This window comes from Panthera tigris, chromosome B3, assembly GCF_018350195.1.
Source record: "Panthera tigris isolate Pti1 chromosome B3, P.tigris_Pti1_mat1.1, whole genome shotgun sequence".
NCBI classification, from domain to species: domain Eukaryota; kingdom Metazoa; phylum Chordata; class Mammalia; order Carnivora; family Felidae; genus Panthera; species Panthera tigris.
In genome coordinates, this window is record NC_056665.1 from 59,376,271 (window position 1) to 59,389,709 (window position 13,439).

General features: G+C 37.0%; 1 protein-coding gene across 4 annotated transcripts in view; it reads right to left on the bottom strand.

The window, feature by feature from the left end:
- Positions 1-13,439, bottom strand: part of WDR76 (WD repeat domain 76) — a 61,215-nt gene that overhangs the window by 33,256 nt on the left and 14,520 nt on the right. For all 4 annotated transcript variants that reach the window (XM_042988990.1, XM_042988988.1, XM_042988987.1 and 1 more), the window contains 3 exons: positions 2,723-2,849; positions 714-815; positions 573-616 (listed from right to left, as the gene is read on the bottom strand). In XM_042988990.1, the coding sequence (XP_042844924.1) occupies positions 573-616; positions 714-815; positions 2,723-2,849 (273 nt within the window). The remainder of the gene's footprint in view (positions 1-572; positions 617-713; positions 816-2,722; positions 2,850-13,439) is intronic.

Below are 13,439 nucleotides of genomic sequence, written 5' to 3' on the forward strand. Positions count from 1 at the left end.
TGATCTCACTATTTATGAGACTGAGCCCTACATCAGGCTCTGCACTGACAGTGCAGAGCCTGGTTGGGATTGTCTCTCTCCGTCTATCTCTATATTTATTAAATAAATTTTAAATAAAAAGAAAAAAAAAAGAATTCTAAATATCAGGAGAGGAAGAAGAGGTTAAGTAAATGCCACCTACTAAATAATATGCAATTAATCAATAAATTTAAAGACTTTAATAAATGTAACTATGTTAAAGAAAAAGCAGAATATAAACGTGTACATACATTAGAACATAATAAACTAAAAATGTATGTGTATTCATTCATTTATTAAACAATGAGTGAATACATATTAAGTGCCAGGCACCATTTTGGTTACTGAAACAAAATCCCTGCACTCATGAAGCTTATATCATAATGGTATTACATATGGCAATACCTAAAAGGAAACATACAAAAACAACAGTTGTTAGGTGGAAATATTATGGGTATTTTTTCCACCTCATTTTCAAAACCTCCTGTAATGGTATATAGTCTAACTTAAAGATTTCAGAAAATATAAAACAAAGACAAGGCATTTCAACTCACTTTTTAATGCTAGATAACTCCTTCTCAGTATTCTTAATACTTGTCTGCAACAATGAAAGAGACCAAAGTACTAAGTTAATATATATACTGAAATTTCCTTAACAGATAATTCTCAAAGCTATAAGCCCTCCCAAGTGATACCTTGCTCACTTCTGCCCAAGTCTGTAGGAATCCTTTAAACAGGTCGTTGTCATCATCTCGATTTTCAGGCGTCATTTCTAAAGGCCCAGGAGGTAACAAAGGCTGTTTTAAAAAATAAGAAAATCAAGAATAAAATGAGAAATAAAAAGGCCGATTGACTCTTGCTCTGCCCTGGAATGTTTTTCACTACTTTACTTTTGATACCAACAACATAGGTGACACATCAACAGTATCCAAAAATGATGTTCAATGAATGATTGCCAGGTATCCTGTAAGCTAATAATATATATTATCCCATTTAATACTCACAATAATCTAGTGAATGAGATACCACATTTTAAAGAAATTATAATGAAACTTAGAGAAGCTACCTTGTCCAAAGTTACACTGCCAAAAGAGGAGTTGACAGGAATTGGTTCAGAACAGTTCAATTTGTTAGTTATTATTCTATGCCAGTGGGTTTTTTTAAGTTTATTTATTTATTTTTGAAAGAGAGAGAGAGAGAACGTGCACACTCAAGCGTGCCCGTGAGCGGGGAGGTCCAGAGAGAGAGAGAGAGAGAATCCCAAGCAGGCACTGCGCTGTCAGTGCAGAGTCCAATTCAGGGCTCAATCCTACAAACCATGAGATCATGACCTGAACTGAAACCAAGAGTTGGACCCTCAACCAACAGAGCCACCCAGGCACCCTGCCAGTGTTTTTTTATTTTTTTATTTTTATTTATTTATTTTTTTAAATTTTTTTTTTTAACATTTATTTATTTTTGAGACAGAGAGAGAGCATGAACAGGGGAGGGTCAGAGAAAGAGGGAGACACAGAATCTGGAACAGGCTCCAGGCTCTGAGCTGTCAGCACAGAGCCCGACGCGGGGCTCGAACCCACGGACCATGAGATCATGACCTGAGCCGAAGTCGGATGCTTAACCAACTGAGCCACCCAGGCGCCCCTGCCAGTGTTTTTTTAAATCCTAGGTTGTAACCCATGGATGGTGAAATCATTTCAATATGTTAAAACAAACAATGTTTTCATGAATGACAAAAGAATAGAGTCAAAAATACAAAATATACATCACATGCAGCAAGTTTAAGTATCATTTCACAAAAGTTCTGCTTTAGCTGTGTGGAATGAGTTCAATGTAAATACATTTATCATGAGTGAAACTTCAGGAAAATTGGAAAGCTACTCTTCCCAAGTACCTTAATTTGCAATTAGCTCCCAAAGCACCAGTCTAATTAGTGCTATCTTCCAATTTAGAATTAAGCACTTAGATATAAAGCATTAAAAACCATAGGTGTTCTTGAATAAAAAACATAATTATAATCTGATTTAGACAATAAACTTCATAAATAAAACTCCTTCTACTCACTAAAAGTACAAAGTTATACCACAGCAAAGGGCTATCACTATTATAACATATTATTTATTATTAATAACATTAATACTACCATTTATTGATTACTTACTAAGCCCTTAACACAACAGAAGAAACTTTACAGATACTATTTCACTTAACCCCCTCAACACCCCTTTGAAGTTTCTATACTATTACCACTTTAAATATGGGGAAATGGGCTCAGAAAGGTTAAGTAATTTATCCACAATTCCACTGCAGGTAAGCTTGCAGAAATATAGAATCCAAACTAGTTTTTATGACTTTGAAATCTTAATCATTAAACTATAAACAGCAGTAGTAAATTAATGAAGTACGGGGGTGCCTGGTTGGTTAAGTATCTGACTCTTGATTTAGGCTCAGGTCATGATCTCACGGTTCATGAGATCCAGCCCCACATCAGGCTCTGCACAGACAGCTCTGACAGTGAAAGTCGGCTTGGGATTCTCTCTCTCTGCCTCCCTCCCACTCACACTCTCTCTCTCCCTCTCAAAATAAATAAACATTTTTTAAATTAAGTAAAAATTGAACATAAGTTAATGACTTTTTAATCTAGTTTCAAACACTTCAAATTTTTCACTATTTTATTGAGTAACATATTGTTTTTGCACTTTCTTACATTTTCATCTGCTATTAATGTCGGCTGGGTTGGGGTTGCTGGTAATGACACTCCTGAAGGATCTACTTTTAGTAATCTCATTGACCTTCTACATCCAGTCCCATTTTCTCTCTTCTTAGGCATTTTTCTAAGGGAGTGGGGAAAAAACTCAAGTTATAAAACAGTTATATGTACTTACTAATATTAAGGAGGTAACTTTTAGGAATGTATGTCACATATACACTCACACATTACAAGGATGTATGCACATGACTACAATGACTTCAACTGGGCACTTATGACTTTTCATGCTTTTAAATAAAATCATAGATGTTCATCATGAGGAGGTGAGAGGTGTTAAAATAAATTATAACATACATCTCTAACAAAATAATATGCAACCATAAGAAAATTAAAATAGATCTTTGCATGATGATATGACATGAACTGTTAAGACGTAAGAAAAACAAGGTCCACTACATGTTGAATATGCTTCAACATATTTGTTTTTTTAGAAAAAGGTTATGTACACACATACATTTTTACATGCTAAGATTATCTATGGAAGAATATACATGAAACTATTAATAGTGGTTTCTTCTAGGGAGAAAGCCTGAAGAACGAAGGTCTAAAATGGAAAAGAGATTTAAATGTTTCATTGCATTTCCGTCCAAACAGTTTACTTTTTAAAATCATATAAATACCCTTTTTTATGCACTATTTTTTCATTTTAAAAAAGTAGTTCAGAACTTCCAGTTTCAATTTCCACATATAAGGAGCTTGAAAGTCATCATTCTGTCTTTTCAAGTAAAAATCTGAACAGATTAAAAAATCAACAACTCTTCTAGGTTCCTTACAAGGCAAGGACACAGTGCAAACTGCTGACCTCAATACTGGAGAGACAGAGAAATACAAGGAGTCATGGCTTACTGGAATAGAAAGTCAAGAACAGAAACCACAATGGGAACCAGTACAAAGGTAGGAAAACCTGAACTGTAATTGCCCAATTGATGGGGGCTCAGTGTGGACAAAAACCTGCACATGAGTCTTTATAGAAGCTTTATTCAGAACAGTCAAAACTGGGAAGCAGCCAAGATGTTCTCCACTAATTGAACAAATAAACTACAATACATCCAGACAATGGAATATTATTCAGCACAAAAAAAGAAATGAACTATCAAGCCATGAAAAGACATGGAGGAAAACTAATTGCATAATACTAAGAGAAAGAAGTCAATCTGAAAAGCTACATACTGTATGATCCCAAATACACCACATTCTGTTAAAGGCAAAACTACAGAGACAAAAAGATTCATAACTGCCACATTTGAGGGTGGTAAGGTGATGAATAAAGAGAACACAAGTAGTAAAAATACTCTATATATTGGGGCACCTGTGTGACTCAGTCAGTTAAGCATCCGACTTTGGCTCAGGTCATGATCTTGCAGTTCGTGAGTTTGAACTTGCATATCTTGCATATCATGATCTTGCTTGGGATTCTCTCTCTCTGCCCCTTCCCCACTTGCATGACTCTCTCCTCTCAGAATGAATGGATAAACTTTAAAAGATGTGTGTGTGTGTGTGTGTGTGTGTGTGTGTGTGTGTGTATTATAAAGATGGATATGTCGTTATACATTTGTACAAACCCATACAATGTCCAAAACCATGAGTGAATTGTAAGACAAACAATGGACTTTAGGTAATTATAATGTATCAGTGTAGATTCATCCTTGGTAACAAATGTACCACTCCGCTGAATGATGTTAATAATGGGAGAGTTTATGCACGTGTGGGAGCAGAAGAATATATGGGAAATCTTTGTACCTTTCTCTCAATTTTACTGTGAAGCAATTCTTTAAAAATTCAGTCTTAAAAAATACCTTCAAGGGAGACCACCCCCACTATTTTGAGAGATTTACATCCAGGAGCTTGACTAGGTCTTCAGTAAATATGAGAAAAATCTCCTCATGCTTCCCAGAAGGGGAAGGGAAAAAGAACTACTCTGAAATACTCCTGCCCTTAGGAGAACAAGTTAACCAGAGCCTAACCTGCTGGAGTATTATCAGAGTCTACCCTGAGAGAAAGGAAATACCCAACTCCTGCCCACTTTTAGCATCTTCTCCCAACCAAGGTGGGATGGGGGGAGGAAACAAACTAAAACACTTGTGAAGTTCACTGTTAAGAGATACAGGTGTGCTAAATGACTGAGACCTAATCACAGGACTATAGAATGCTTTCTCTCCCCTCTCACACATTACTAATGACTAATTTACAAACTTCCTTTTTCCTCATACATCATATCATGTCCAGCTATCAAGAAAAAATCACAAGGCACAATGAAAAACAACATAATTTAAAGAGATAGAGCAAGCTTCAGAGCCATATATGGCAGGAATGTTGGAATTATCTGAACAGGAATTTAAAACAACTATGATTGATATACTAAGAGCTCTAACACATAAAAAAAAAAAAAAAAAAAAACCACCATGCAAGATAGGCAATGTAAGAAGAGAGATGGAAATCCTAAGAAAGAACCAAAAGAAATGCTAGAGATCAAAAACGCTAAAAGAAATGAAGTGTGCCTTTGATGAGCTCATTAGTAGACAAGACATGGCTGAGGAAAGAATCTCTGAGCGTGAGGTATTTCAACAGGAACCTCCAAAACTAAAAAGCAGGGAGAAGAAATAATGAAAAAAAAAAACTGAACAGAATATCCAAGGACTATGGGATAATTACAAAAGGTGCAACATACACATAATGGGAATACCAGAAGGATAAGAAATAGAGAAAAACAAATGATATTTGACAAAATAGTAACCGAGAATTCCCCAAATTAATGTCAGACATCAAGTAACAGATCCAGGAAGCTCAGAGTACATCAAGCAAGATAAATGCCCCCCAAAAACTACACCTAAGGAATTCATTTCCAAACTATGGAAAATCAAAGAGAAAGAAAAAATCCTGAAAGAAGCCAGAAGGAAAAAAACATCTTACCTATAGCCAAAGATAAGAACTACACCCATACTCCAGTAAACTATGCAATCAAGAGAGTAGAGTAAAATATCTTAAGGGTTGAGAGGAGCACCTGGCTATCTCAGTGGGTAGAGCATACAACTCTTGATCTTGGAGTCATGAGTTCAAGCTTCACATTGAGGGTATAAATACATTGAGCTCAAGCCCCACGTTGGGTATAGAGCTTACTTTTAAAAAACTGGGGCACCTGGGTGGCTCAGTTGGTTAAGTGTCTGACTCTTGATTTCGGCTCAGGTCATGATCTCATGGTTTGTGAGACTGAACCCTGCATTGGGCTCTGCACTGACAGCACACAGCCTACTTTGGGATTGTCTCTCCCTCTCCCTCCCTCCCCCCACTCCTTCTCCCTCTCTCTCTTTCTCAAAATAAATAAATAAACTTTAAAAAAAATTAAAAGAATTTGTTGCCAGTACACATGCCTTACAAAAAAGGTTAAAAAAAGTTCTTTATAGGCACCTGGGTGGCTCAGTCAGTTAAGCATCTGACTTCGACTCAGGTCATGATCTCACTGGTCATGAGTTGAAACCCCACGTCAGGCTCTGTGCTGACAGCTAGGACCCTAGAACCTGTTCAGGTTCCGTCTCCTTCTCTCTCTGCCCCTCCCTCATTTGCACTCTGTCTCTCTCTCTCAAATATAAAACATAAACATTAAAAAAAATTTCTTTAGAGAGAAGAAAAACAGATCTGAAAATCAGATCCACCAAAAGGAGGATCAAAGAATGAATAAGGTAAAAAAAAAAATTTTATTTTTCTCATTCTTAATTAGTAACAGCTAGCTCAAAATAACAATAGCAACAATGTGTTTAGTTATGTACCCTTATGTATATATCTTGTGTGTTGGTATACCAACATGTATATATACTTATGTATGCTTATACATGTGAAATGAATGACAGCAATGATACAAGGGACAAGAGGGAAGAATTAGGATTATTTTATTATTATAAGGTGCTCATACTATACCTCACTCACACCCTGAAGTGATATACTGTTTTTTTTTTTAATTTTTTTTTTAACATTTATTTATTTTTGAGACAGAGAGAGACAGAGCATGAACGGGGGAGGGTCAGAGAGAGAGGGAGACACAGAATCCAAAACAGACTCCAGGCTGTGAGCAGTCAGCACAGAGCCCGACGTGGGGCTCGAACCCATGGACAGTGAGATCGTGACCTGAGCCGAAGTCGGACGCCCAACCGACTGAGCCACCCAGGAGCCCCAAGAAGTGATATACTGTTAATTGAAAATGGGTGGCTGGGGCAACTGGGTGGCTCACTCAGTTAAGGGTCCAACTCTTGATTTTGGCTCAGGTCATGATCTCACGGTTCACGAGTTCAAGCCCCAAGTCGGGCTATGCACTGTCAGTGTGGATCCTGCTTTTCATTCTCCTCTCCCTCACTCTGTCCCTCCCTCTCCCTCTCTCAGAATAAATAAACTAAAAAAAAAATTTTTTTAATGGACTTGGGGGGTGCCGGGGTGGCTCAGTCAGTTGAGTGTCTGACTCTTGATTTCAGCTCAGGTCATGATCCCAGGGTTGTGGGATCAAGCCCCCTGTGTCAGGCTCTGTGATAAATGTGAAGCCTGCTTGGGATTTTCTTTCTCTCTCTTCCCCCCCTCCTTTTGCCCCACTCTCTCTATATATAAAATAAAATAAAAATTTCTAATGGAAGTGAATTAGTTGTAGATTATACTGTAAACTCCAGGGCAATCACTAACAAAAAAAACAGTAAAAAAAAATTGTAACTGATACACTAAGAAACAAGAGAAAATGGCATCATACAAAATGTTCAATTAAAACCATAAAAGGCAGAAAAATAGTGGAGACAAAAATAGGGGGAAAAAAACAAGGGCAATAAGTAGTAAACATTAACAAATATGATAGATATTAATCCAAATATATCAATACTCACTTTGAACATCAATGGTCTAAATGCACCAATTAAAAGAGACTGTCAGAGTGGATCAAACACAATACTCAAACTTATGTTGTCTATAAGAAACCCACTTTAAATATAAAGACACATAAATATTAAAAGTAAAGGAATGGAGCAATCCCTATCAAAATAACACCAGCATTCTTCACAGTTAGAACAAACAATTCTAAAATTTGTATGAAACCAGAAAAGAACCCAAATAGCCATGTTGAAAAAGAACCCCAGGAGCACCTGGGTGGCTCAGTCAGTTGAGAGTCCGGCTTTGGCTCAGGTCATGATCTTGCGGTTTGTGAGTTCAAGGCCCACGTCAGGGTCTGTGCTCACAGCTAGGAGCCTGGAGCTGCTTCGGATTCTGTGTTTCCCTCTCTCTGCCACTCCCCCACCCATACCTCTGCCTCTCTCTCTCTAAAATAAATAATAAAACATTTTAAAATTTTTTAATAAAAAAAGAAAAAGAAAACCAAAGCTGGAGGCATCACAATTCCAGACTTCAAGCTGTATTACAAAGCTGTAATCATCAAGACAGTACGGTACTGGCACAAAAACAGACAAATAGATCAATGGAACAGAACAGAAAACTCAGGGGTGCCTGGGTGGCTCAGTTGGTTGGGTGTCCAACTTCGGCTCAGGTCATGATCTCACGGTTTGTGAGTTCGAGTTCCGCACCAGGTTCTGTGCTGACAGCTCAGAGCCTGGAGCCTGCTTCAGATTCTGTGTCTCCCTGTCTCTCTGCCCCTCCCCTACTTGCACTCTGTGTGTCTCTCTATCTCTCTCATAGAAAATGAATAAAACATCAGGAAAAAAAAAAAGGAATAAAAAACCCAGAAATGGACAAACGTATGGCCAACTAATCTTTGACAAAGCAGGAAAGAATATCCAATGGAAAAAGACAGTCTCTTCAGCAAATCGTGTTGGGGAAACTGGACAGCGACAGGCAGAAGAATGAACCTGGACCACTTTCTTACACCATACACAAAAATAAACTCAAAATGGATAAAAGACCTAAACGTAAGGAAGCCATCAAAATCCTGGAGGAGAAAACAAACAACAACCTCTTTGGCCTTGGCTGCAACAACCTCTTACTTGACATGTCTCCAGAGGCAAGGGAAACAAAAGCAAAAATGAACTATTGGGACCTCATCAAGATAAAAAGCTTCTGCATAGCAAAGGAAACAATCAGCAAAACTAAAAGGCAACTGACAGAATGGGAGAATGACATATCAGATAAAGGGTTAGCATCCAAAATCTATAAAGAACCTATCAAACTCAACACCCAAAAAACAAATAATCCAGTGAAGAAATGGGCAAAAGACATGAATAGACATGTTTCCAAAGAAGACATCCAGAGGGCTAACAGATACATGAAAAGATGCTCAACATCACTCATCATCAGGGAAATACAAATCAACACCACAATGAGATACCACCTCACACCTGTCAGAATGGCTGAAATTAACAACTCAGGAACAACAGATGTTGACAAGGATGGGGAGAAAGGGGAACCCTTATGCACTGCTGGTGGGAATGCAAACTGGCACAGCCACTCTGGTAAAAAATATGGAGGTTCCTCAAAAAATTAAAAATAGAACTACCCTATGACCCAGCAATTGCACTACTAGGTATTTGTCCAAAGAATACAAAAATGCTGATTCAAAACGGCACATGCACCCCAATGTTTACACACACAAAATACATACATAGATATGATGGGATATTACTCAGCAATCAAAAAGAATGAAATCTTACCATCTGCAACAATGTGGATGGAACTAGAGTATATTATGCTAAGCGAAATAAATCAGTCAAAGACAGGTATTATATGATTTCACTCATAAGTGGAATTTGAGAAACACAACAGATGAACATAGGGGAAGGGAAGCAAAAATAAGATAAAAACAGATATGAAGACAAACCATAATGGACTCTTAAACACAGAGAACAAACTGAGGGTTACTGGTGGGGTGTTGGTGGGGGGATAGGCTAAATGGCCAATGGGCATTAAGGAGGGCACTTGATGTGAACACTGGGTGTTATATATATGTAAGTGATGAATTACTAAATTATATTCCTGAAATTATTACACTATATGTTAACTAACTTAGATTTAAATTTAAAAAATAAAATAAAATAAAAGTTAATGAATGGAGAAAAATATACCATGCTAACACAAATCAAAAGCAAGAGTGGCTACATTAATTTCAGACAGAGCAGACTCCAATTTTTTTTTGTTTTATGTTTATTTATTTTTGAGAGAGAGAGTGTGCACAGAGGTCAGAGGGAGAGGGAGAAAGAGGATCTGAAGGAGGCTCTGAGCTGTTAGCGCAGAGCCTGATGGAGGGCTCGAACACATGAACCACAAGATCATGACCTAAGCCCAAGGCAGGTGCTTAACCATCTGAGCCACCTGGGTACCCTCAGACAGAAAAGACTTCAAAGCAAAGAAAGTTATAAAGGGATAAAGCAAAGAAAGTTATAAAGGGATAAAGAAGGGCATTACATAATGATAAAAGGGTCAAATCTCCAAGCTAACAAACATAATGTACCTAATAACAGAGTATCAAACTATGAAACAGAACTGCAAAAAGAAATAGGTAACTTGGGGCACCTGGGTGGCTCAGTCAGTTAATCTTCTGACTCTTGGTTTTGGCTCAGATCATGATCTCACAGTTTGTGAGATCAAGCCCTGCTCAGCCTCCATGCTCACAGCATGGAGTCTGCTTGGGATTCTCTCTCTGCCCCTCCTTCACTTGCATGTGTGCATGCACACACTCTCTCTCTCTCTCTTTTTCAAAATAAATAAACTTAAAAAAAAAAAAAAAAACAAATAGATAATTCTACTATGTTAGCTGTTGGCAACTTCAACACTCCCCTATCAGAAATGGAGAGATCTAGCAGGCAGCCAATCAGCAAGGGCATAGTTGAACTCAACACACCATCCATCACCTAGACATAATCAACATCTATAGACTAGTTCATTCAAAAACAGAATACACATTTTTCTCAAGCTCAGATGGAACATTCACCAAGGTAGACTACATTCTAGACCATAAGACACAGCTTAACAAATTTAATAGAAATCATTTTTTAAAAAAGAAGAAAAAAATCATACATTTGCTCTCAGAATATAATGTAATTAAACTAGAAATCAGTAAGAGAAGGATACTTGAAAAATCCCAAAATACATAGAGAGTAAACACACTTCTAAATAACACATAGGTCAAAGAAGAAATCTCAAGAGAGCATAAAAAACACTTTTTACTAAATGAAAATGAAAACACCATCTAACAAAATTTGTGGTATGCAGGGAAAGCAGTGCTTAGAGGGAAATTTATAACACTGAATGTACATATTAGGAAAGAAGGTCAAAAATTCAATAATCTAAGTTTCCAACTCAAGAAACTAGAAAAAGAGCAAATTAATCTAAAGTAAGCAAAAAAAAATAATAAAAGTTGAGCATATCAATAAAATTAAAAACAGGAAATCATCGGGGGAGGGGGAAGTATCAACAAAACCAAAGCCAGTTCTTTCAAAAGACCAATAAAATCAATAAGCCTCTAGCAAAGTTAACTAAGAAAAAAAGTTACCAATACCAGAAATGAAAGATGTATCTTACTACAGATCCTATGGACATTAAAAAGATAATGAAGAAATAATGTGAAAAATTCTATGCCCACATATTTGATAACCTAGATGAAATGGAGAATTCCTTGAAAGACACAATTGCTAAACTCACAATCTGAATTAGAAATAGATAATCGAAATTATTAAAGAATTTAAATCAATAATAACCTTCCAAAGCAGAAAGCACAATGCGGACATGGGTTCACTGATGTATTCTACCAAACATTTAAGAAAGAAATTGTACCAATTCTCTACAATTTCTTTTAGAGGATAGATGGAGAGGGACACCTGGGTGGCACAGTCAGTTAAGTGTCTGATTCACAATCTAGGTTCAGGTCATGATCTCACAGTTCGTGAGTTCGAGACCCACACTGGGCTCTGTGCTGATGGAGTGGAGCCTGCTGGGTATTCTGTCTCTCCTTCTCTCTGCCCCTCCTCCCTTGTGTGCACTCTCTCGCTCAAAATAAATAAATAAAACTTAAAAAAAATAGAGGACAGAAGCAGAGAGAATTCTACCTATTTCATTCTGTGAGGCCAGCATTATCCTAATACCAAAACCAAGACAATATTATAAAACAAAAAATACAGACCAATATCCCTCATGAGCAGATGCAAAACCCACAAAAAAATTAGTAAATTGAAACCAACAATGCATAAAAAGTATTATGCACCACAACCAAATGGGATATATCTCAAGCATGCAAGACTAGTTCAACACTCAAAAATCAATTAACATAATCTAATTAAAATCATTCAATGCAATCCATCACATCAACAGGCTTTTTAAAAAAGCAAAATCACATGATCCTATCAACAAATGCAGAATATGCATTTGACTAAATATAACACTAAATATAACACATTTTTTAATTAACGATAAAAAAAGCTCTCAGTAGAAGGGAACTTTCTCGATAGAATATCTACAAAAAACCTACAGCTAATGTCATACTTAAATAGTGAGAAATGACAAGCTTTCCCACCAAGGTCAGGTACTGGCACAGATGTCCTCTTTTACCATTCCTTTTCAACACTATTTTATCCTTCCTTTTCAACACTATGCTGGAAGTTCTAGCTAATGCAGTAAGACAAGAAAAGGAAATAAATGGAATGCAGATTTGGAAGAGAAAAATAAAACCATATTTGTTCGAGAGTTTCAAAGTTGGGGGCACCTGGATGGCTCAGTCAATTAAGCCATTTCGGCTCAGGTCACCATCTCACCATTCATGGGTTTGAGCCCTGTGTCAGGCTGTGTGCTAATAGTGTGGAGCCTGCTTGGGATTCTCTCTTCCTCTCTCTCTCTCTCTGCCCCTCCCCTGCTCATGAATGCACGCACACGCCCTCTCTCTCTCTCAGAATAAATAAACTTTGAAGGTAAAATTCTATAGAAAAAAGGAGTTTCCAGGTTGGTGAACACATGGATGTGCTGGGAGAGTACCACACTCTGAGAGGACATGGAAGCTTCCTGCCATTTCCCCATGCCTTGCCCTATGCAGCATTTCCTTTAGCTGTCCTAAGTTATATCCTTTTATAATAAACTAATAATCTATTAAGTAAATAAAAAAAAAATTACTATTTGCTACATGATAGTCTATGTGGAAAATTCTAAAAAATGAACAAAAAAACTCCTGGAACTTCATAAGTGATTATAGCAAGGTGGTAGGATACAAGGTTAATATATGAAAGTTAATTTCTTTCCTATATACCAGCAATAAACAAATGAAATTTGAAGTTAAAAATAGAATATCATTTACATAAGTACCCATACAATGAAATACTTAGGTTTAAATCTAATAAAATAAATCAATCAAACAAAAATATTTCCAAGATCTATATGAAGTACGCTACAAAACTCTCATGAACAAAATCAAAGAACTAAATTATTTTTGTATGTTAAGTAGGCTCCACACCCAATATAGGGCTCAAACTCACAACCCTGAGATCAACAGTCATATGCTCTATCAACTGAGCCAGCCAGACACCTCTCAAAGAACTAAATAAATGGAGAGATATCCCATGAAAGACTCAATATTGTCAAAATGCCAGTTCTTTCCAACTTAATCTATAAATTCAATGCAATCTCAATCAAGATCCCAGCAAGTTGGGGTGCCTGAGTGGCTCAGTCAGTAAGTGTCTGACTCTTGATTTCGGTTCAG